Raw genomic sequence first — 22,086 nt, forward strand, 5'->3', positions numbered from 1 at the left:
GACCTTTGCCCCATCCAACCCCCTGTTCCCCACCCTCTGACCCCCCCCCCCCGATCCCTATCCACACCCTCGACCACACCCCTGAACTCCCCTGCCTTCTATCCAACCCCCCCTTACTGCACTGCCCGGAGCACCGGTGGCTGGTGGTGTGACAGCCACGCTGCCCAGAGCACCGGGTCAGGCCACGGCTCTCCAACTGCGCTGCCCGACCGCCCAGAGCATTGCGCCAGCGGTGCGGTGCACTGAGGCTGCAGGGGAGGGGAAACAGCAGGACAGGGGCCGGGGACTAACCTCCCAGGCCAGGAGCTCAGGGGCTTGGCAGAAGGGGCCCGTGGGCCGGATGTGGCCCGCAAGCCGTAGTTTGCCCACCTCTGCGTTATACTGTAAAAGGTGAATGTCTCAAAAACCAATATAATTTTAACTTGAATGACATTTACCAATTCTCTCAGAACAAATCCATATAACTACAGAGTATAAATAGATTTTCTCTATAATTTTAAATAGAGGATTCCACTTTTTTCCACTGCAATTAATGAAAGGGTGAGAGAGGAAGATATTGGATAGATTACCATTGGCTAGGGCTACAAAATATGGACATCTTAGATGTTCCTTGTCCCTGACCCTAAGCTTCCACTCAAGAGTATACATAAAGACCACAGAATTTAGGAAATATTAATGAAGTACGTAAACATTATCTCCCTAAACTCAAGATACTTTTCCCACAATCCGCAACTCAGAGAGACCTATGCTAGCAATGACAAATCTCTCTATTCTGTAGAGATATAAAAGAAGAAAAACAGACCATGCCTTTTAACATCAGAAAAACTAGCCAAGTTTAGGTGATGATGGCACTGAGGGAAGAGGATGTATCCAGGAGATGTTTTTAAGGCTAAATAAAACAGAGCTACACAAATACAAAAACACAAAAATAAAAAGACTGAAGACATACAGAGTTCCATATTTGGCTAAACTAGACATTACAATAAGAATGATCCTTCCCCCAAATATTTGTTTCCGTAGGTCCACACAATCAGAATTTGCAGGAGTTGAATAAAAATATTCAGAAATGTCATTTGAGGAAGGTATCCACACAAAAGCAAAAGCCAAATTAGACACAGCACTCCTCCCACATAGAGAAGCTTCTATTAGAGACATACTGATGTGGGAGGATGACTAAGAAAAAACAGATTTTCAACACTGATGATTAAAAAGTACATCACATTTCAAGAGCAGTCTAGGAACAGTAACAGGCTACTAAGTGTTATAACCTGCCGTTCAAGATTTCAGTCTCTGTGAACATGACAGTAAGTAGGGAGAGACTCTCAAAACTCATGCAACTGTGTGGGAGTACCCCAAATATTATATGTGATAATACTTACAGTTATCAATGAGTACTACTGAGGGGAAAAAAATAATGTTTTCAATAGACAAAAATGAAAAAGCATAATAAACCAAACTTTTTGCGGTTCTACTTGTAAATAAATACATTTCAGAGAAAACACCCAGAAAGTGGAATGCTAGATAAGGAGACTGAAAATTACACAACTAGTCACAAAACAGTAATGGTCCAGACCACAGACCTATTTAACTTGTAGATTTTGACTCTGCTCTCCCTTAATCCCTCCCCCACCCCCATCTCTGGCCTTTTTGACAAACCAATATTTTTGGTTAGAAGTGGGTTTTAGCCAATGAAAGCTTATGCTCAAATAAATCTGTTAGTCTCTAAGGAACCACAAGTACTCCTCGTTCTTTTTGCCAATATTTTTAAAAGTTTTCCTCTCCTGCCAGGGTGGATTTGATTTAAATCAAATTGATTTAAATCACTAGTCAGGAAGACTCGATTTAATCATGGATTTCTACATAAAAGTGCATTCTTGTTGGTTGTTATAACCTTAATACATATTCTTCACAACTCAGAGATAGATGTAGGTTTCATTTTTAGAAGGTACACACTATACATTTTTAAAGTGATTTATTTTGAAAACTTTTCAGATTAGTTTTACAGCTATATCAGAAAATGAATGATTGTTTGGTTTTATTTCATTTAGCAAAGGTAATTGAAGCAGATATTTATGAAGTCATTGGGAGGTGAACTATCGCCAATTCAACAGGTTAATCATTAATATTTGGAGGTTTTCTTGCCATGCTGTATTGGGAGGAGAACATCACCAGACAGACATTTAAATTGTTTTATTTAACTAAAACAATGTTATATATTCTGGATTTTTTTCTTCAACAGCAAACATAATATTTTAACAAAACAAGCATATGAATTTTTGAATTTAGTTAATATTCAAGTTTTTTAAAATCAGGTTTGTTTTTGTTAAAATTGCTTTTAACTAAAATAAATAAATGGAATATTAAAAAAAACCAGACTGTCAGCCAGGCAACATGAGAAACTTAAAATATTGGCTTCTGCAGTTAAGTCTTCACCTTCATTTTCCTGTTTGTTCATAATCTGGAAAAGAAAAACAAGCCTTCTTGCTTTTTCAGGTCCCAAACGATTTCTCAATTTGGAATGAATTAGTCCAAGGGAAGAAAATAGTCTTTCTACACCAGCAGAAGAAGCGACTGCTGTTAAAAGTGAGATTATCATTTCAACAGTCTCTGAATCCAAGTGCTTACGTGACTTCCACCAGTTCACTGGTGTGACTGTCTTTAAAACGTCATCAGCAAACATATTTCTTGAATGGTTCACCCTTAGCTCTGAAGTTTATTATAGTTGACATTATGGAGGGATGACTGCTGGATGTCCATGCCATAGCCAACTCCTCTTCTTCAGCAGTTAAGGTTTGACCCTGGTACCGAGTATTGAGAATCTTTGCAAGAAAATGAGCTGGAGATAGTGCTTGTCCCATTTGTTTTTTTAATGCTTGTAATTTAACTCTGTCATTGCATATTTCTCTTTTTAAGATCTCACTCAGTTCCTTCCAAATTTCAACAGCGTCAGCAATAAAACAGCTATTTCCCTGCATTTTGTTCAAGGCTACAGAAATGGGCTTCAGGGTACTCGGCATGTGTTCAACATTTCTCTTAAGGACAATGTTGAGAACTTTGGCTATGACAGTGCCATCTATTTTTTCACAATTTTGTTCACGAACAATCATCAGATTAGGCTAGTTCTTGATCTAGTGCTCAAAACAGTCCACTCCTGAGTTCCATCGCACGTCTTGTGGGAGAGTTAGCTTGGTTCCTCCCACTGTTTTCAGAGCAGCTGCTGCAAAGTGGTTGTTACGGAAGTATTTTGCAATTTCAACAACATTAGCCTTTATTTCTGGAACACTGAAGCCTTTGGCTAGGAGGTGCATCAAATAAGCACTGCTACCATATGTTATTAGCTTGGGACTCTTCACTCTCTTCTAAATAATTTCTTCTCATCTTGAATACATTTGCAGTATTGTCTGTGACCCAGCTGCGTACTAGACATTTGAATTTTTTTTCACGGTTTGTTATAGCTTTTACTGCTACTTCTTGTAAGTATTCTGCTGTATGCCCATTTTGTGATGCATCAATTGTTTCTGTAAGGAAGACATTCCCTTCCCTCTGTTGTCACACAAGCACATACGACAGGATCATTGTGGACATTGCTCCACCCAACAAGACTTAGGTTAACAATTTTACCCTCTATCTAGACCTTTTGCACACTGCTCAATTTCTCTTTCATTCACTTTATCCAGCAATTCGTCTGAGATATCAGCTCTGTTGGGTGGACTGTATCCTGGTCTTAATGATTGACCCATGTTAATGAAGTGTGGGTTCTCAGTCAAACGGAAAGGAGAGTTTATTGCATAAACAAACCAGGCAATTTTTTCATCAATTACCTCTTTTTGTAATCTGCTGGTTCTTATCACAAATTTATCGATGGTTGTTTCTGGATGATGATTTTTTTTTCTTTTTGCTAGAGGTGATATACTGTGGCTATGTGACATACATGATGTGACTGAAACAGTGTCATTGGTAGATAACTCTGAAACTATAGAAAATGATGGTGATCTTGAAGTTGGATATCTTCAGAATCCTGTATGTTGAGGATGGATTCTCCTAAAGAAAATAAGTCACTGCAGTTATTTAATTATTATTACCATACTGTTCATTTAGTGTTACTCATTGCATTCACTGACGCTCAGTACTACTTTAAAGGTGATATTGTAAAAGGAAGATCTGCCTATTTCAGCTCTTTATTTTTTATCACAACTACATCTAAAATGATAGTATCATAGAGTAACAGCTATATTTTGTGCTCAAACATGAGAATTCAAGAATAGTCCAGAAAGAAGACATGCAGTCCTTAAGAAAGAAGTATGAAATAAAAAAAGTTTACCAACCTGAAGATCCTGCATGTTCAGAAATGTTCCCTTCATCATCTTCAATGCAGCTTCCTCTTTAGAAGGAACACTTCTCATGATGTTGTTTCATTCGGGCTACCAGGCCTTGCATTTCTTTGTTGCACTGTTTGCATTTTGCACGCATGCCTGTCTTACCCACAGGTAGAGGAACTTCATTAAAATATTCCCAAACTGGGTCTCTTTTACGGCCTGCTGCCATTATAGGTTTTTCCTTCTAGTAAGAGAATGGTATGGAAGATCTCAAATCAATGAGGGCTACACTAAGAAAGACCTCAAGACTTCTGGAATATGCTGTTCAAACAGTTTCACTTTTGTTTCTACTGCCTGTCCCTCCCTTCTCACATTTATCTCCAGACTTCTTCTCCTTGTCCAGATCTATTCTAACCCCAACAATCTTCTATTCATTCAACTTTTTGAAACTTTGCACTTTTAGAGAGAGGTAAGGGATTGACTTTGTGTACACAAATTTGCAGAGGGACAATAGGGTTGAGGTCTGTTATTTCTCACCTCTATATATTTATTTATTTAAAAACATTTTTTCTGTTAACAAGCATGTTATCTCTGGAGAGACAAATCCACAGTTTGAGAACTGCAAAACTAAGCATCTCTGATGATATCTTCTAAACTGAGCACTGAGTCCCACTGGGGAGATAGAAAGATTAACCTAAATAATCTATACAGATGCCCCTGGAACCCCATAAGATTGGGTCCCTAATCCATGAATTATTGGAACTCATTTATAAAACTTTTCTTATATATTACATGAATATATTGTCTCATACTATAGAATCAGAATGTATAATCTCTATTCTATGATGAGATCTTTGAGCTATAACGTATTTAATTAAAACTATCTTTAGATAGGTTTTTTCATCAAAAAGCATTTTATCAAAAAAATCCAATTTAAATTTAAAAAGATTTGATTTTTATCCACCCTGTCTCCTGCCTACTGCAGGGGGCATGTGGGCAGCATCTGAGACTCCTTCACCCTTCCCTCCTTGGTTTCTCAGTGCATTCACTGCCCTCTGTACCAGTTACTCCACCGCTCCTGCCTTCTCTCTCATTACAAAAGACAGGTAATGAATGAAATGAGTAAGTGTCCAGTGAAGGGAGAGGAGGGGGCCTTAGCAAGCCAGTAGCCAAAAGATGTTCCAGCATCTGCATCAGTAGACCAGATGCCCACTTGTGCAGTCAAAACCTCAGGGAGTGGGGAAACCTGAAGGAGCAAGACCAGGGGAACTGCAGTGAGAGGGGAAGGAGAGAAAGGGCTCAAAGGGAAGAAAGAGTGGGGAACTGGACCCTGACAATACTGCAGAAATGGGCCTGCCACCTGCACCTAAAACTTTATTTGCCTACAGACTCAGTATGCAAATGTTATGCAAGCAAGATTGCCAGGGTTTCTGATGGGCATTATGATGAACTCACATTGAAACACACTAAATACTAATGGCCAAAGACAGTCAGTAAGGCTAGGATTTTCAAAAGAGCCCAAGTATGCCAGGCATCCAACTTTAATTGAATTTTAGTGGGATCTGGGTGTCTAATTCCCTTGGCCTCTTTTGAAACTCCCAGCTTAAGAGGCAAAGGGAAAGAAAGAAGGAATGGAAGTGTGCCAGTCAAAACATTACCTGGCTCCCCCAAATCTGAGAGAAATAGGTTAGAACGGAAGCCATATTAAATAAAGCAAGTGTTAATGCCACCTACTTGTTAGATGTGAAACTGAATTCATTTGTATATTTAGCATCAAACATTCATTATAAAGGCCTAATTAAAAAAAGCCCACACTTCACAATTGCCCTACTGGCCATCAAAAACCCCTTTCTTCCTCATCTCCCCCTTACCTAATGTAGTAACTCCCAGGAAACATATCTTAATGGTACAATACCAAAAGATTCACCTCAGATTTGCTTAACTGGGCTTGACATTCTGAAATATTCCCCTCAGCTAGGACAAGAAGGCTTTCCAGAGGTCTAATATGAAGTCTAGCACGAGTAACCTAGGCAGAAGCCCACCAGCTGCAGCAGCATTAACCTCAAATATTTTATAACAAAAACACTCAAGGATTTACAGCAGTGGAACTATGCATAAAGCAGCTAATCCATCCTGGTCACTGGGTCTGAGGGTAGCTTAAGCAGCAGCAAGTCAGTTTGATTTTACCTTCTCCCACCCCTCCCAATCAAATCATGGGAGGGGTGCAGAGAGATGCCTTGGGGGGGGGGGGGGAAGAGTGCTGCTGCTGGCAGCTTCATTTTACGGATGCCACAATGCCCTTCTCTACTCAGAAACATCTAAAAACAGAGCCATTAGGTGACTTTGATGCTGAGATGTCATACTCTGAAGCGAAGAGGTTATCACAGTTCCCACCCACCTCCATTACTTGCTATGCATAATTTGCTGCAAACACCATTACCAAAATGAGCAGGACACCTTCAATTCCTTCCTTCACTGCACTAAGGGGACTCAAACCAAAGAATTGAGAAACTTGCTAGCAGATCATTTACAGAAGAAATAGACGTGAAAGCAAAAGGCCTGGAGGTGTAGATCGAGGATACCAAGGAAAGCCAACAAACAATCTGAGCTATCCACAAGCTGCAAAGGATCTAGTACCAGAGCATCATTTAGAACATTTAGTAAATCAGATTAAGAACATATGACCTATGAGTTCTGGTCAAAAGAGGAGACATGAGATTCACATGCTATAGAGAGGACATTGTGCATCAATTTTCGAGGAACTCAGTGAGAAGACTTAACAAGGAGACATCTGGAAGTACCTTTCTGATTTGTCAAGGCTTATGCAATGCAGTAGAACGGTGTAAGCATCCCAAATTTTAAAACTATGTTAGATATAGTAAGATACAAATTACCTTTTTTGACCAGCCTTAACAGACACACACAAGCCAGGAAGAAGAAAAAAGTGTGTGTGTGTGTGTGAGTGTGTGTCTGAGAGAGAGAGAGAAAGAAAAGGAGAGAGTGAGTGGGGGAAAGGGCTGCGGCTCTCTGCTCCTTCTAGCTCAGGGGTGGGCAAACTTTTTGGCCTGAGGGCCATATCTGGGTACAAAAATTGTATGGCAGGCCATGAATGCCCATGAAATTGGGGATTGGGAGGGGGTGAGGGCTCTGTGGTGGGGCCAGAAATGAGGAGTTCAGGGTGTGGGAGGAGGCTCTGGATTGGGGCAGGGGATGAGGAGTTTGGGGTGCAGGAGGATGCTCCGAGCTGAGACCGAGGGGTTCGGATGGTAGGAGGGGGATCAGGGCTAGAGCCGGGGTGCGGGCTCAGGGGTGCAGGCTCTAGGAGGTGCTTACCGGAAGCAGCAGCATGTCCCCCCTCCAGCTCCTACACGGAGGCATGGCCAGGCAGCTCCATGCGCTGCCCTATCCGCAGGCGCCGCCCTCACAGCTCCCGGAAGCAGCGGCATGTACCCCTTCGGCTCCTACGTGGAGGCATGGTGGGGCATGGTGGGGTATTGGCCATGGTTCCCGGAGCTGTGGGGGGTGGCGCTTGGGGCAGGGGCAGCGTGTGGAGCCTCCATAGTCTTGGCTGCCCCTGTGCGTAGGAGCCGGAGGGGGGAACATGCCGCTACTTCCAGGAACCGCATAGAAAGCCCCCGACCCCGCTCCCCAGCAGGTGCTCGAGGGCCGGATTAAAAGGTCTGACGGGCCAGATGTGGCCCGCAGCCTGTAGTTTGCTCACACCTATCCTAGCTCAATACAGGAAGTTTCTATGAAGATATAAAACTGTATCTTGAGGATCTGTAAATCTGCAAGTCAACCTACTGGACCAAACAAAGGGAAGCAATGGAGAAAAGGTTACCAGAAACAAAAAGGATGTATGTTTCTGGTTTAGATTTTGCTAAATATACAGTGACTGGAATTTGGGTAGCTTTTATGTAGTTTACATTAAAACTAATCTCCCTCATACCCAAGACTGATGTTGACAGCCTCAAAAAGTCATTGTAAAAGTGACTGCATTTTAATAAAGTCAAGGGACAAAGACAGTCAAGAGCAATAAATGCATACATCAACTGCATGTTCTTATTCTGCAATCGATGCCACAGTACCAAAAGAAGCAGCAATTCTGCTTTGTTACTTCAGAGGTTTTGTGATAGCTTTTCAGTACACAAACAGTGCCTGAGACCTAGATATACAAACAGAAGTTCATTTAGGGCACCACACAAACACACACATCACCACTGAAAAGTCAATGACTACCACCAGCCATCACCATGTGCTAGTATCTGATACTATAGTATTTTCCTAATATTTAGGATAAGAGAACAGTGATATTTGCCTGGTAACAACTGGTAAATGCTGTCTGTGAAAAATGGAAATAGCTATACAAAAAAAAGTTTTACAGTAAGTTTATTTTGTAGATTTGTCAAAATCATGACGAAGTTTACCACAAGGATACTGAACACATTAAATTAATTTAGGAGGAAACAGACATGAACATGAGGCACATTCACTGACTACAGCCAAAAACCATTATTTTACACATACATGTGCTCCGGGATAGATGTTGGCTGGCTATTAGGTAGTCAAAATTTGGATTATTATTTGGAAAGGACAACAACTAGTATTTCTTCTATTAGACAGTATTTTTGCTGTTCTATAGGAGTTACTAAACCAGATCCATCCAGCCTGGTGGTGTGCCTCAAACAGTGGCAGATAATTCCTACTTCATAATAAAGCACCCACTGCCCCATAACACAACATTTGAATCAATGTGGTATCAGGGATGAAAAAGAAAAGCATTCTCCCAATCTAATTTGTGTAGGTGATATGAGGTACTACCAATATTATAGAGAGCATAAATCCACTGATTAGACTGAAAATCCAGTCTCCATGGATGCTATTATCAAATGTTCCTCTGAAAGCCAGTAAAGCAGTTTTATTTTAACAAAAGGAGATTAAGAAAGTGGAATGAACACCAAAACCCCAGCTTTCTGTGTAGTCTGAAGAAATCAAACTTCTCTTTACAGCCCCCTCACCATGCCAACACAGAGGAAAAAAGAAAAATCAGCTGTGCTTCCATGATGCAGACATCAATGTATCACAATACAAACACCAAAAAGGTGATAATAAACCACTCCATGTCTTTTGGGATATATATATTTATTTCCTTTCTCCTCCAACCAAAGCAGAATGTGCTTGGCAGTTCTATGAAGCCTGGCACCAAGAGGTTTCCTGAAAACTGACTATAGAATGTGCTGTAGCATAGCAGATAATCATATTACCTACTGTATCCTGAGTAATAATAATTCTTCGCTCTTTTATAGATTGTCAGACACAATGAATCCAGAGGTCAAATGCTTAGTTTAAGCCAGATGATATTAGTGCATCCCAATATAAACCTATAGATGTTACTAAATTTCATAAACATCTTTATTACACAGAAACACTGTGCAATTTCACAATGCAATACTGTGCTCCATATTCTATTTATACAAGGGTTACAAATCATAAATGACCAAGCCAATCTTAAACCTAAAGATTTGGAAATATGTACTTAAAGACAGCTAGAAAAAAAAAGAACACTATCCTACAGAATTGCTTTTTTATAGTAATATTTTAACAAGCAGCAGCTCCCAGCATTTCAGCTATGAGTGAAAAGAGTTTGATTACAACTGGACTGCAACAATCAAAATGACTCTACAGTACTCACCTGATCTTCCTCTTCATCCTCTTCATCTTCTGCCAAACGCTGCCTGCCTACCTCATAGAGCCTGCAAACTGTATCCATGTTCATGGCATCCATGCTCCCTTGATTCTGAAGAAAACCCCCAACACAGCAGTTAGTACCTAGTGGAACTGTTTATGCTTTCTTATGTAGCTCAACTCTATCATGATCTCTATTACAGAAGAGAGGTTATGACCAAGAACAAACAACAAAAAGGCATTTTATCTTTTTTATTTGCTACTTACATACACAGTGTAATTAGTACTAATGATTATGCTGTTATGTTGCAAGAATTACCTCAGGAGCAGCATAAAAGGTTTGGCTTTGAGATTCTAGCATCTATGCCACTCCCAACAAAGATTCCTATCACAGAATTTTATACCTCATAAACCTTCATTTTGACCATTCAACACCCGTGTCCAATTTTGGGTTTGTTCACACTCTCTGAAACTGCATGCCAGCTTCCCTTTAGATTCTCTCCCTCCTCTCCCACCTGAACTTTGCCAACAACCACTGCTTTAGAAACAAAGCAGTTTGTCCCAAGTGGGATTTGAACTCTCCACTCTTATAGGCCAACTGCTGATACACTAATAGTTTGCATTAGGACCATGGCATTACTGTTGATCGTGCCCCTAAGCATAAACCCTGCTTCTGTGCCAGGAACAGCACAGTAATCCCAAGGCTAATATTATGGTGCTACTCTGTATGAAGCATGAGGCGAGAGCCTTATCAAAAGTTAAAACTGCTTCTAAGTTGGGACGGAAATGATTTTATAATGATCCATAAATAGCTCACAAAACAAAACAAAAAAAAAAGACAACTAATACAAGCCTGTTAGCCACTCCATCACTAGAGGTTAATGGAGAAACTCAGATCATTACAAGTTACAGATGCATTGATTAAGGCCAGAAGGGACCATTGTGACCATCTAGTCTGATCTCCTGCATACACAGGCCATAGAATGTCACCCAGAAATTCCTGCATCAAGCCCCTAACTTCAAGAAGTCCACAGCTTCCTTCTTATCAAGAAGAAACAGGGAGGGTAAGAGAGGCCCAAATAAAAGCTCTGGGTGCACCAGACAGAGAGAGTTTCCGTTTTTGTGCAAGTTTCAACAACAAAAGACTAGAGAATCAGAATAAAAATGTATTTCTCCCTGCCTGTGAGGAGGACACCTCCCTCTGCAGTATATTTCTTTTAAAGCAAGACAATGTCTGAGGAATGCAGGTGAAGGGTTCCAAGAAGTCCCAAAAATTTGCATATGCTAGAGAGACAGAGACAGCACTGAATTTAAGCACAAGGGATGGGGTATAGGGATCTGATCAGTACTCCCCTATCCACATCAAAGTACCAGTGCATAAGACATCTGAGATGGACAGTAGGAGCTCCAGAACTCCCAGCTCCAATAAAGGTAAGTGTTTATTTTTTTAAAGCATTGCTCTCAGACCATAGCCACAAATACTGGTATTTACTCTTCCCCAACTATCTCAGATCCTTTACCTCAATAACAGCCAAATAGCAATCCTTGCTGTCCGTGCACAAATCAAAGATATTCCGTTTTACATCAATGGTGGCTAGAAAACAACATAAAGTGAACTTAATGGTTACCAGCAGGTTATTCAATGCTTTGCCAAATACACAATATACCAATATGCCTGGACAGCTATAGCTAAAACAAAAGCATGTTTAGCACATCTATCTAATTTCAACCAGTAATGGAGAATATTTCTAAGCTGATGCACTAAGCTAGTCAGTTCTCATACTGATTTCCATAGCACCCCCATCTCTGTGCAAATATGGCTACTGGGTTTTCTGAGAAGGGGAGAGACCAAGTTGGCCCCTCAACTTCCAATGAGATAGTGACTGAGATGGACAGAGGTGTGGGCCATCTTTTCTCATCTCAGCACATGAAAGCCAGAGGCCATGTTTACTCACTCCTGTTGCTGCTGCACTGAGCTCAGCTCCAGGAGCACTGCGGGCTGGAGGCTGAACTGACAGACATTTGAGCTAGAGATAGGAACAAATCCTGATGGGAGAGGGGAATGTAGGGGAGAAAAATGGGATCTTTCATGAAGCTGCGCAATTAAAGCCTAGACCATACCACTGACTATTTCTCAGATTCATCTCTGACTTGGTGGGAGGAAAGCCAGAGCCGGTGACTGCAGGCTACAGAGTGCGTGAGGAGAAGAAATCATGTACTGGAGCAGAAATTCTATTGAAGCTAATTTAGTGTTGAAGACAAACTTTGTGCTTGGAACAGGGTATATTAAGCAGAATTTGTTTTCATAAGATATTGTGATGAGGTAACAGGTGGGGTTAAATAAAGAAAAATCTAAGTCAACCTGCACCAAACCCACAAACCAACCCCTGACAACTGCACCTTCATCCTCACCTATAGGTTTATAGTCCGTTGCATTGAATGTCCTGAAGGATGACCCAAAGGGGCTTCTCATCCTCTCCTCCAGTAGGTCATCTTCATCATCCGCCTGCAACATAGCTGACAAGGGAAAGACTATTAGGCAAGTCCATGTCCCATTTATAACGCTACCTCTAATCATTTTATGATCCTGTCAGGGTCCACACAGTACTATGATGGGGGTTTTTTTTTAGGTTTTTGTTTTTAATAATTTGGCAAAACCCCATTTAACCAACAAGTACTGTTCCCAAGTTGTCTTTCACAACATTGAAGGTTACGAAGATTAGCAAATAAATGGAAGCAGAGTCTTTCCCAAATTATTACAAGCCAAACTTCTGCATTACAAATCCTTCTCTTTTCAGAGAGCTGAATTTTAACCTTGCAAACTGACCATGGCATCACTGAGGTGACAGAAAGCTACCTAAAATATTAAATTTCCTAGTTGCCAGCAATAAAAGTAGTCATGCAGAAAAAATATGGCAATTTCATGGAAGTACACTAGTCCTGATGTCATGTTAGGGGCAAGAGAAAGGGTAAGTTCTAAGTAAACATGAACTTTAAAAAAAAAAACAAATACAAAGGACAAACTATGAGGAAAATTTTCAAAGGCACAAATGGAGTTTGATGCCCAACTCCTATTGACCTTTGGTGGGAGTAGAGTGCCTAACTGTTCTTTGTGCCTCCTATTAAAACTTACTAAATAAACAGATTTTTAAAAAAATCTCTCCCTACAAATTATGAGCCGAGGATTTTGAGTCAGGACCCCTGGGTCTCCTATGAGCAGGGAAAAGAACATCTAGTTGTTAGAACAGGGGATTCTGAATTTGTGTCTAAGGAATGTAATTAAAGACTATCATAATGCATATGCAAAGGAGGCCTATTTAAAATTGCACAGAGCATCTTAATTGTGGCATTTCCTAACTTTGGACTACTTGACATTGCAACTTAATGTTCTTTTAATGCAGTTGAGTGACTGTTTACTCACTCTGCTCCTTAAAGCAACTTGCTCACGGCCCAAAGAGTCACTGCTTTCTAGAGGATTCTGGGGGGAGGGATAGCTCAGTGGTTTGAGCATTGGCCTGCTAAACCCAGGGTTGTGAGTTTAATCCTTGAGGGGGCCATTTAGGAATCTGGGGCAAAAATTGGGGATTGGTCCTGCTTTGAGCAGGGGGTTGGACTAGATGACCTCCTGAGGTCCCTTCCAACCCTGATATTCTATGAACTTAATGTACTCCAAAAGGAAACAATCTGTATCATAATCTGACCGTAGATTGGTTCAAAACTGCAAGAGTGGCCAGTATATTTCCTTATGTTCCAAAATCCCCAGAAACTGCTAAAACCAGTGGTTCAGATTCCCCTTGAAGTTCAGCGGCCATGTATCCTTAACACGTTGCTCTATCCAGCAGCGTCAGATTAATAGGAGCTGCACTGATAGTAAAGTTCCACACTGTCAAGTTAGATACCACTACTACAGGGACAGGTAAAGTGTAGCCAGTGAAGTTCTAAACAGCACCTTACAGAGCTGGTGGACACTACAGGTCCCCACCATGCAATGATTCACCATAGCTTTTATGAGTTGCAACCTTCCTTAAAAATGACTGAAGACAACTACCGCACTCTTTCCTCTTGTAAGTTACAAAGTACAGTCATTGGCTGGGAAAAGTTTGTTTGTCTGCTTTACCATGAACATGAGTGAAAGAACATCCCTACCCTCGGCTTCTACTGCCAAATCCAAGGAGATTGAGGAGAACAACAATGCCATGGTGCAATACTAAGGGACATCCTACCTCCATACATAACTGTGCCAGTGTAGTTGAAGACTACACGGCACTGATCCAATGCTGGTACCGTGTGCAGCAAATGGAACGTTCGAAGATCCCACTGAAGAAAGAAGTTAAGGAATAACCCATGACAAATTTTCCATTTTAACTCCATGGTGAGCAGCAGATTAACAGTGCCCAACTAATGAAGCTTACTTGCCAGGTTAGGCAAATGTTCAGCTCTCTTCTACCATCACAAGCCCTCCAGCATGAACAAAAATATAATTAAACATGTTGCACCAAGTCCTCAGCTGTAAGCACGGTGGTTATGATGCAGTTTTTGGTGACGAGAGAAGTGATCCCCTGAATGAGATGAAAGTGGTAAAACTACAAACACCTATGAGTGACACCTGAAAGGGCAGAATATAACAGGCATCAACAGAAAACCCTCTCAACTCCCTCCCTTGCTGGAGAGGTCCATATTTCCCTCTCCTCTCCTGCCTCCCTTCCTGAAAGTCTTAACTCCCCACCCCACCCCCATCTCACTCAATCTTTAACATAACCAGTGTCTTACCACCAAGACTACAGAGATGTAAGAACCTTCACAATTAAAAAAGAAAGGAGTTGCACTTGAGTAGAGAGCATGACTAAGAGTTAGCACAGGAAGAGTGGCCCAAGTGGAAGTCTGGTACTAAGGTAGGTACCCTTCTAAACTAGTTCATTCAATCTAATACACAGAGGAAAAACTCCTGCTTAAATTATAGCAGTAGAATGTCAGCAGCAGATCAACCACGATGAGGGGCACCCAGCTTACTGCATAGAGTGAAGAATATGTGACTGCTTGCCTTATGGCCAAATGCAGCATCCTGAGACTAGAATTATTCGAATAGAAATATTTAGAGACAAAACGCTGAAAGCTGAACCCACCTAAGAACTAGCTGCCCCAATCCTCCAGCTGAGAAAGCCAGTCTCCCAGTGAGGCCAATGTGGAAGAGCAGGACTAATTTCCCCTAGTTGGAACCCACTATCATTTCTTACTCATCATGGCAGTCACTCCAGGAGATGGGGTTACAGATTAAATAACTAGAAATATCAACAGTTCAGCACGTGGTGACCATGAAATCTATTTGGTAATCTGACTATCGAATGTGCAGGTAAAAGATCTCGTGAGACATCTAGACAGACTTATAGCAAATGCTGGGGATTTGCCATATTGGTAAGAGAGACAGAGAAGTCATCCTGGAAGTTAAATTTAGAATATTAGTGGTGAAGGACAGGGGGGAAGGACACTTTGAACCCTGGCCTCCATAGCATCTCTCTCTAAAAACTGGGCCAGCTCGGCAGGCCTCATTTCAAAATCTCAGTGTATAAGTGAGAGCATGGAGAATAGTGGAGATGTTTACATTTACTAGATGCTGGGGAACTTGGAGGGAAGGGACAGCCTATGCAGAACAATAGGCTCCACTAACAAAAATAGAACCAGCCTGAGGACAGAGAAAATTAACAAGGCTTTGGGGTCTTATTTGAAGTAGGAGCTGGGGGGAAGCCACAGTATCTGATGAGGAGACTGGAAAAATACAAAAGAAATTCTGTAATCAATAAAGAATAAGAATACAGCTGTACTGAAGGAGTGACTGGTTGAGATCACAGAGGCAAAATTCTGGAAGAGTAACAGGGGATCAGACTAAGGAGTTAAAAGAGGTACAAGGCCAAAAATAAACTATAAAATAACATAAAACTCCAGTACATATGCTTAAAAGCAAAAAACAAGTGAACTAAAATGCCTAACAACAGAAAGTGGCCTTAACATAGAAGACATTATTGAAACATGATATAATGACGACGATTAACGTGATAGTGTAAGACCTGGCTAGAGGCTACATGAGAAAGGAAGACCACTACAGAATCTCAAGACAAGATTTCTTAGTGTCGAGGACCATACAGCAGAACATATATCAACACAATTCTCACATCAAAAGAGCACAAATAATAATTTTTCTTAATGTGAAAGCTAGTAGTAAGTACATAATGTGAGGGACAACAAAGCAACTAAGTCTAAAAAATTATAATAGGTAACTTCAACTACCCATACATAAATTGGTCAAATGTCACAAAAAGACAAGGAGGGGTAAGGCAATTTCTCGACCCCATAAATGATTGCTTCTTGGAACAGATAGTGCTAGAACACATAAGAGGAAAGACTTAGTTCTAAGTCAAGAATAGCAATACACAGGAGATGATTAAAGTAGTAACTACAGTTGAGCCATTAAGCAACAGTCACTATAACATAAGTAAGTTCCACAGCCTCAGGGAAATAATCATGCCAAAGACTATATCTAATAATAAACTTGAGGAGGATTTAAAAAATTAAATTAAATAAAAAGCAAGCAGCTAGTCAGAAGTAAAAGGAAATTAAAATCCTAGAAGTCAGCATGTAGGCTATTTAAACACACCATACCATTAAGCAAAAAAGAATCAAGAAGGTAAGAAAACACAAATGACAGACTGTACAGTTAAATGGCAAAGCTCAACAGTTTTAGAGGTGTCCTTCAGAAAACAGAAATGTGAAGACATTAGAAATAAATAAATAATCCTCTCTTAAATAGTGTTTTTCAGCCATGACACTCAAAGCACTTCACCAAATAGAGTCAGTATCATTACCTCTAGATTGAAAAATTGATTAGGTACAGGGGTAAAACGGACTTGCTGAAATGTTTCACAGCAGGTCACTAGCAGAGCTAGGAATATTACCCAGGTCTCCTGACTCTCAGTTTAGTGCCCTATCCATTAGAACATGTTGCCTTCCAGATGGAGACTAAACTAAGCCAGGTAAAGTGTAAGATGCAAGTTAGAAGGGCTAGGAGGGAATCTGAAGTGCAAAAAACCAAAAACAAACAAGAAATTCTTTAAACTGGAAGCAGAAAGCCTGCAAATGAGCTACTATATATACTGAACTAACAGTGTTAAGAAAATAAGTAAAGAGACTACAGACAGGGCACACAACCTAAGATTATGTCTGTGCATCAAAATTCACTGCAAAAGATGTTGGGGGGGGGGTACCCTCCTCAGACCTACTTTTTTTCAAATCACAGACATCAGACTGAGCTGTCAAAATGAGAAGGTAATGGAACAAACTGATGAGTTAAAGAGCAAGAAGTTACTAGGACTAGAATCCAAAGGAATTTAAGAATTAAGAGGCTAAACCACTAACAAATATACACAATCTGTCATTAAAGTCCGCTACAGTACCAAAGGACTGGAGGGGAGAAAAGGTTGTGCATATATTTAAAAAAAAAAAAAAAAAAAAGTGTTGGAGTGAGAATTACAGACCAGTAATCCCTACTTCAGTAACAGGTAAGTAAACTGGCTAGAACAGCAGCTAAAAATAGAATACGTAAATGAGCATGGTGAGATACACAAAATAGCATGGCTTCTCTGAAGAAAAATGGTGCCTCTAATCTACTCAAATTGTTTGAGGAGGTGAACAGAGCTATAAGGAGAACCAGTTGACATAATTTGAGTTTATAAAAGACTTTTGGGGAAAAATAATTATTAAGAAATCTAATGCATGGCGTAAGTGGCAACATTCCATCTTGGATTAGAAACTGGCTATCAGACAGAAATGGTAGGAATAGTCAATTTTCAGTGTGTCCAAACAGTCAGAGGGGATGTCCCAAAGTTATATACTAGGGTATGATTTTAAAATATTTATTAATGAGCAAATGAAAGCGGGCATGGGAGGTGGTAAAATTTGCAGAGGACAAAATTATTTAGATCACTCAAGATTAATGATGAGCTTCAGAGGGTCCTAAACAAAGCTAGGTAAATAGGCAGCACAAAGGCAGATAAAATTCAATGTTGTCAAATGCAAGATAATGTACATTGGAAGGAATAATCTGAATTATTCATACACTAATATCTGAATAATATCTGAAGGAATACCCTACAATTTAGAACCGAGCAATCATTCAGGAAAGTCCTGGTGTCACTATGGCAGTTCAATGGAAAAAACAAACAAAAAGAACCCCTCTGTTCAATGCACAGCAGTGTTTAAAAAAAAAAAAAGCAATCAAAAAGTTAGAATGTATAAGGAATGGGATACAAAAGTGACAACATAACGCCTCAAATATAAAGCAATTGTTTGCCCTTACCTGGGTCAATGTGGGCCACCCTAGCTCAAAGGTGATAGCAGAAATAGAAGGGGGAATCAGGGTCAAGAAATGCAAGCATGAAAAGATTGTTCTCTACACTAAACAGTCTCAAAGAGGGAACATGACAGAAGTACATAAGATAATGAATGGTACAGAGAAGGTTGGTCAGGCACTCCTGTTTACCCTCTCATAACAGTACAACAAGGGACGTCCAATGAAACTGAATGGCAATAACATTTAAAAGTGAACAAAAGAAACCTTTTAATATAATGCATTAACTAATATTTGCAACTCACTGCCAAAGCATTACTAAAGCAAGAGTTTAACGGGATTCCAAAAAGTATAGACTTCTATATGGATAATGAGAACATCCACAGTTGCTTTACAGGGCACTTTTGTTTTTAAGTGGAGATATAAAACCCTGTACTTTAAGGGCACTGGTTCTCAAACTTTTCATTACTATGACCCCATACTACAAAAAGTAAGAAGTTGAAGACCCCTCTCCCATCCAGCCACTAAGAAAGGTCCAGGGGGGTTGCAACAACTGTCCCTGTTCACAACCCCTGGGTCAAGAACTCACCCAGCATTGTTCAGATGGCAGCCCACGGGCCACATCCAGCCTGCAGGGCATAAGCTGTTCCCTCCTGCTCCCCACTGGGGGCTCCACTGTAAAGGTGGCCCCACTACATGGCTCCAGCTCTGGCCCCTGAACTCACTTGCCAGGCAACCCCTTTCCCTCCCAAGCTGCAGAGCATCTTCTGAGCCAGCAGGTGTCAGGCCATAGGGATGGGTGGGTGACTGGGAGTGGTACTCAGAGGCAGGTGAGCACAAGGACTCTGCAGCAAGGGGAGCACCGGGGCTGGTGCTGCCGGGTGTCTGGGATGGAGACAGAGCCAGGGGCTCTGTCCTTACAGCCAAGCCCCCAACTGGGAACACAGGTAGATGGAGGCAGGGATGAAACAGGCTCTGGGGGGAGTCACCCCTTGCTCTACTCCTCCATCTTCCTCCCACTCAAGCATTAATAAGGAGGCACCTGACTCCTGCAGTGAATCCACACACACCCTTGATCATTTAATGAAGAACTGATCATGAATATTTGTTCTTTCTACCAAATGTAGCCAAAGTGAAGCCAATGTTCTTGTTGTGCAAAAGTGTGTTTCTGTCATAAGGAATACAACCTGAGATACCACTTTTATATGAACCAATCAACTTTCAATGACAATTATCCTTTGAACACAGAGACAAGGTGATCAAAGGTCGACTTCCTGATCATATCTTACAATTATGGAAGTAAGATGCTCATGAGTTCTGCATCACAACAGGAGATGGCTACGGCTTCTCTATGAGTGGCCTGGACTCTAGCATCAAAGACGAAGCCCTTCAGTGATTCCAAAACCATCGAAGAGTGTATGCGGGCTGTTCTCCAGGAAGTGGAAGCTGATGAGAAGATGAAGGCAGTCACCACGAACACTGTAAAGCAAGCTCCCGTCAGAAACGACTGCAATGCACCCATGTCCAGGCTTTGACAAAGCGTTCCATTAATTGTTGAAAGGTCTGAGAGGTGCTGAGTTTGTGTCAGTGGCCATTGACTAATCAATTACAATAAAGACATAGCGCAGCTGTGTTTGAATGTGAGCTACTTTGATGGCCAAACCTTCCGAGAAGAACTTTTCAGTTTGATGCCCTGGAAACATTTTTCCCTGGAGATGTCGTATTTGAAGAAAATCAATGCAGCGTTTGCTAAACAGCGACTCTCACTAAGCAACATTTGCTTTCTGCTAACAGATGGCAACCTTCAATGCTGGCAAGTGGAAGGGCCTTGCAGCACAACCAGCAGAAGTAGCATCACAACTGAAAGCCCTCCACAAAGTGTGCTGTGTGCCAAGTTGAGTGGGGAACTGAAAGACGATAAGGAGATGGATGAAAATAATCAGTTTCATCAGAGCTTTCTCAAGTCTGCAGCAGAGACTATTTTGTGAGCTCACTGCTGGGTCCTCTGCAAACCATGAAGATCATCTTCTCCGGAATGATATTCACTGGCTTGGTGAGGCTACATCACTGGCATGCTTCTGCAAGCTGTAGGCTCAAGCTGTTGAGCAGCCACAAGGAGGCATCTGAATATCTGGCCCTTCTAGAGATATTGAATTCATGGTCAAAACAGTATTTCTTTGCAACATATTTGGCCATCTGAATACCCTGAATGTACAGCTGCAAAGCCAGGAGAAGATAATCCGCAACCTTGTCAAGAAGCTAGAAGCTTTTCAGAAGAAGAAGTTGGACATATTTCTCATGAATTTGAGCTCTGGGAAGCTTTTGCATTTTATTTAATTCCACAACCATTGATCAGCACTGAAGACAGATGTGATCAGTCCTCTCATGACAAGCTGCCTTTAACAGCGACAGGACAACTTCAGCACCCAATTTAGAGATTTTTTTCATGCCAAAGGATGTAACTGGTTTTGTACATGATCTTTTCTCCATACCACCTGAGCATGACTTCTCATCTCCCATCCACATGGTCCTCCCTGTAACAGATGAGGGGGCCCTGCAGCTAGAACTAGTCGACTTGCAGACCTCTGACATGCTGAAGAATGAATTCAAGAACACCGAAATCATGACATCCTGGACACATTATCTGGACACAGAAAAATACCCAAACCTTAAGAAACTCTCCCTCCTGATACTCTCAATGTTCAGATCACCATAAATGAACAAATCCAGATTTGTAGTCAGAAGCACAGTCAAGAATGATGCTCGAAACAAGCTCACAAACAAGTCTCTGGAGAGCTACCTTTGCATAGCAGTCACTTCACTGAAGCCAAACTTAAACGAGCTAGCACAGAGGAAGAAGTGCCACTTTGTGCACTAGTAACAGGTAAACAATAGGGCTGCCAAGCAATTAAAAAAATTAATTGTGCTGTTAAACAATAATAGAATACCACGTATTTAAACATTTTTGGATGTTTTCTATATTTTCAATTATATTGATTTCAATTACAACACAGAATACACAGTGTACAGTGCTCACTTTACATTTATTTTTGATTACAAATATTTGCACTGTAAAAAACAAAAGTAGTAATATTTTTGGTTCACCTAATGCAAGTATGCAAGTACTGTGGTGCAATCTCTTTATTATGAAAGTTTAACTTACAAATGTAGAATTATGTACAAAAAAACTGCATTCAAAAATAAAACAATGCATACCTTTAGAGCCTATAAGTCCACTCAGTCCTACTTCAGCCAATCGCTCAGGCAAACAAGTTTGGTTACAATTTGCAGGAGACAATGCTGCCCGCTTCTTGTTTACAATGTCACCTGAAAGTGAGAACAGGCATTCGCATGCCACTGTTGTAGCTGTCGTCGCAAAACATTTACGTGCCAGATGTGCTAAAGATTCGTATGTCCCTTCATGTTTCAACCACCATTCCAGAGGACATGCGTCCATGCCGATGACTGGTTCTGCTCCATAACGATCCAAAGCAGAACGGACCAATGCATGTTCATTTTCATCATCTGAGTCAGATGCCAGCAGCAGAATGTTTATTTTCTTTTTTGGTGGTTCAGGTTCTGTAGTTTCCACATCTGAGTGTTGCTCTTTTAAGACTTCTGAACGCATGCGCCACACCTCGTCCCTCTGAGATTTTGATTAGCACTTCAGATTCTTAAACCTTGGGTCAAGTGCTGTAGCTATTTTTAGAAATCTCACATTGGGACCTTCTTTGTGTTTTGTCAAAT

General features: G+C 40.9%; 1 protein-coding gene across 3 annotated transcripts in view; it reads right to left on the reverse strand.

Moving 5' to 3' along the window:
- The window catches only part of DCAF1 (DDB1 and CUL4 associated factor 1), a 104,036-nt gene that overhangs the window by 25,917 nt on the left and 56,033 nt on the right, over positions 1 to 22,086 (reverse strand). For 2 of the 3 annotated variants that reach the window (XM_074958296.1, XM_074958297.1), the window contains exons 19-22: positions 14,225 to 14,318; positions 12,414 to 12,518; positions 11,522 to 11,595; positions 10,009 to 10,113 (exon numbers count right to left, since the gene is read on the reverse strand). The exons of the other annotated variant lie outside the window; for it this stretch is intronic. In XM_074958296.1, coding sequence (XP_074814397.1) covers positions 10,009 to 10,113; positions 11,522 to 11,595; positions 12,414 to 12,518; positions 14,225 to 14,318 — 378 coding nt within the window. The remainder of the gene's footprint in view (positions 1 to 10,008; positions 10,114 to 11,521; positions 11,596 to 12,413; positions 12,519 to 14,224; positions 14,319 to 22,086) is intronic. 3 annotated transcript variants of the gene reach the window in all.

Source organism: Natator depressus, chromosome 7 (genome assembly GCF_965152275.1).
Source record: "Natator depressus isolate rNatDep1 chromosome 7, rNatDep2.hap1, whole genome shotgun sequence".
Taxonomy (NCBI): domain Eukaryota; kingdom Metazoa; phylum Chordata; order Testudines; family Cheloniidae; genus Natator; species Natator depressus.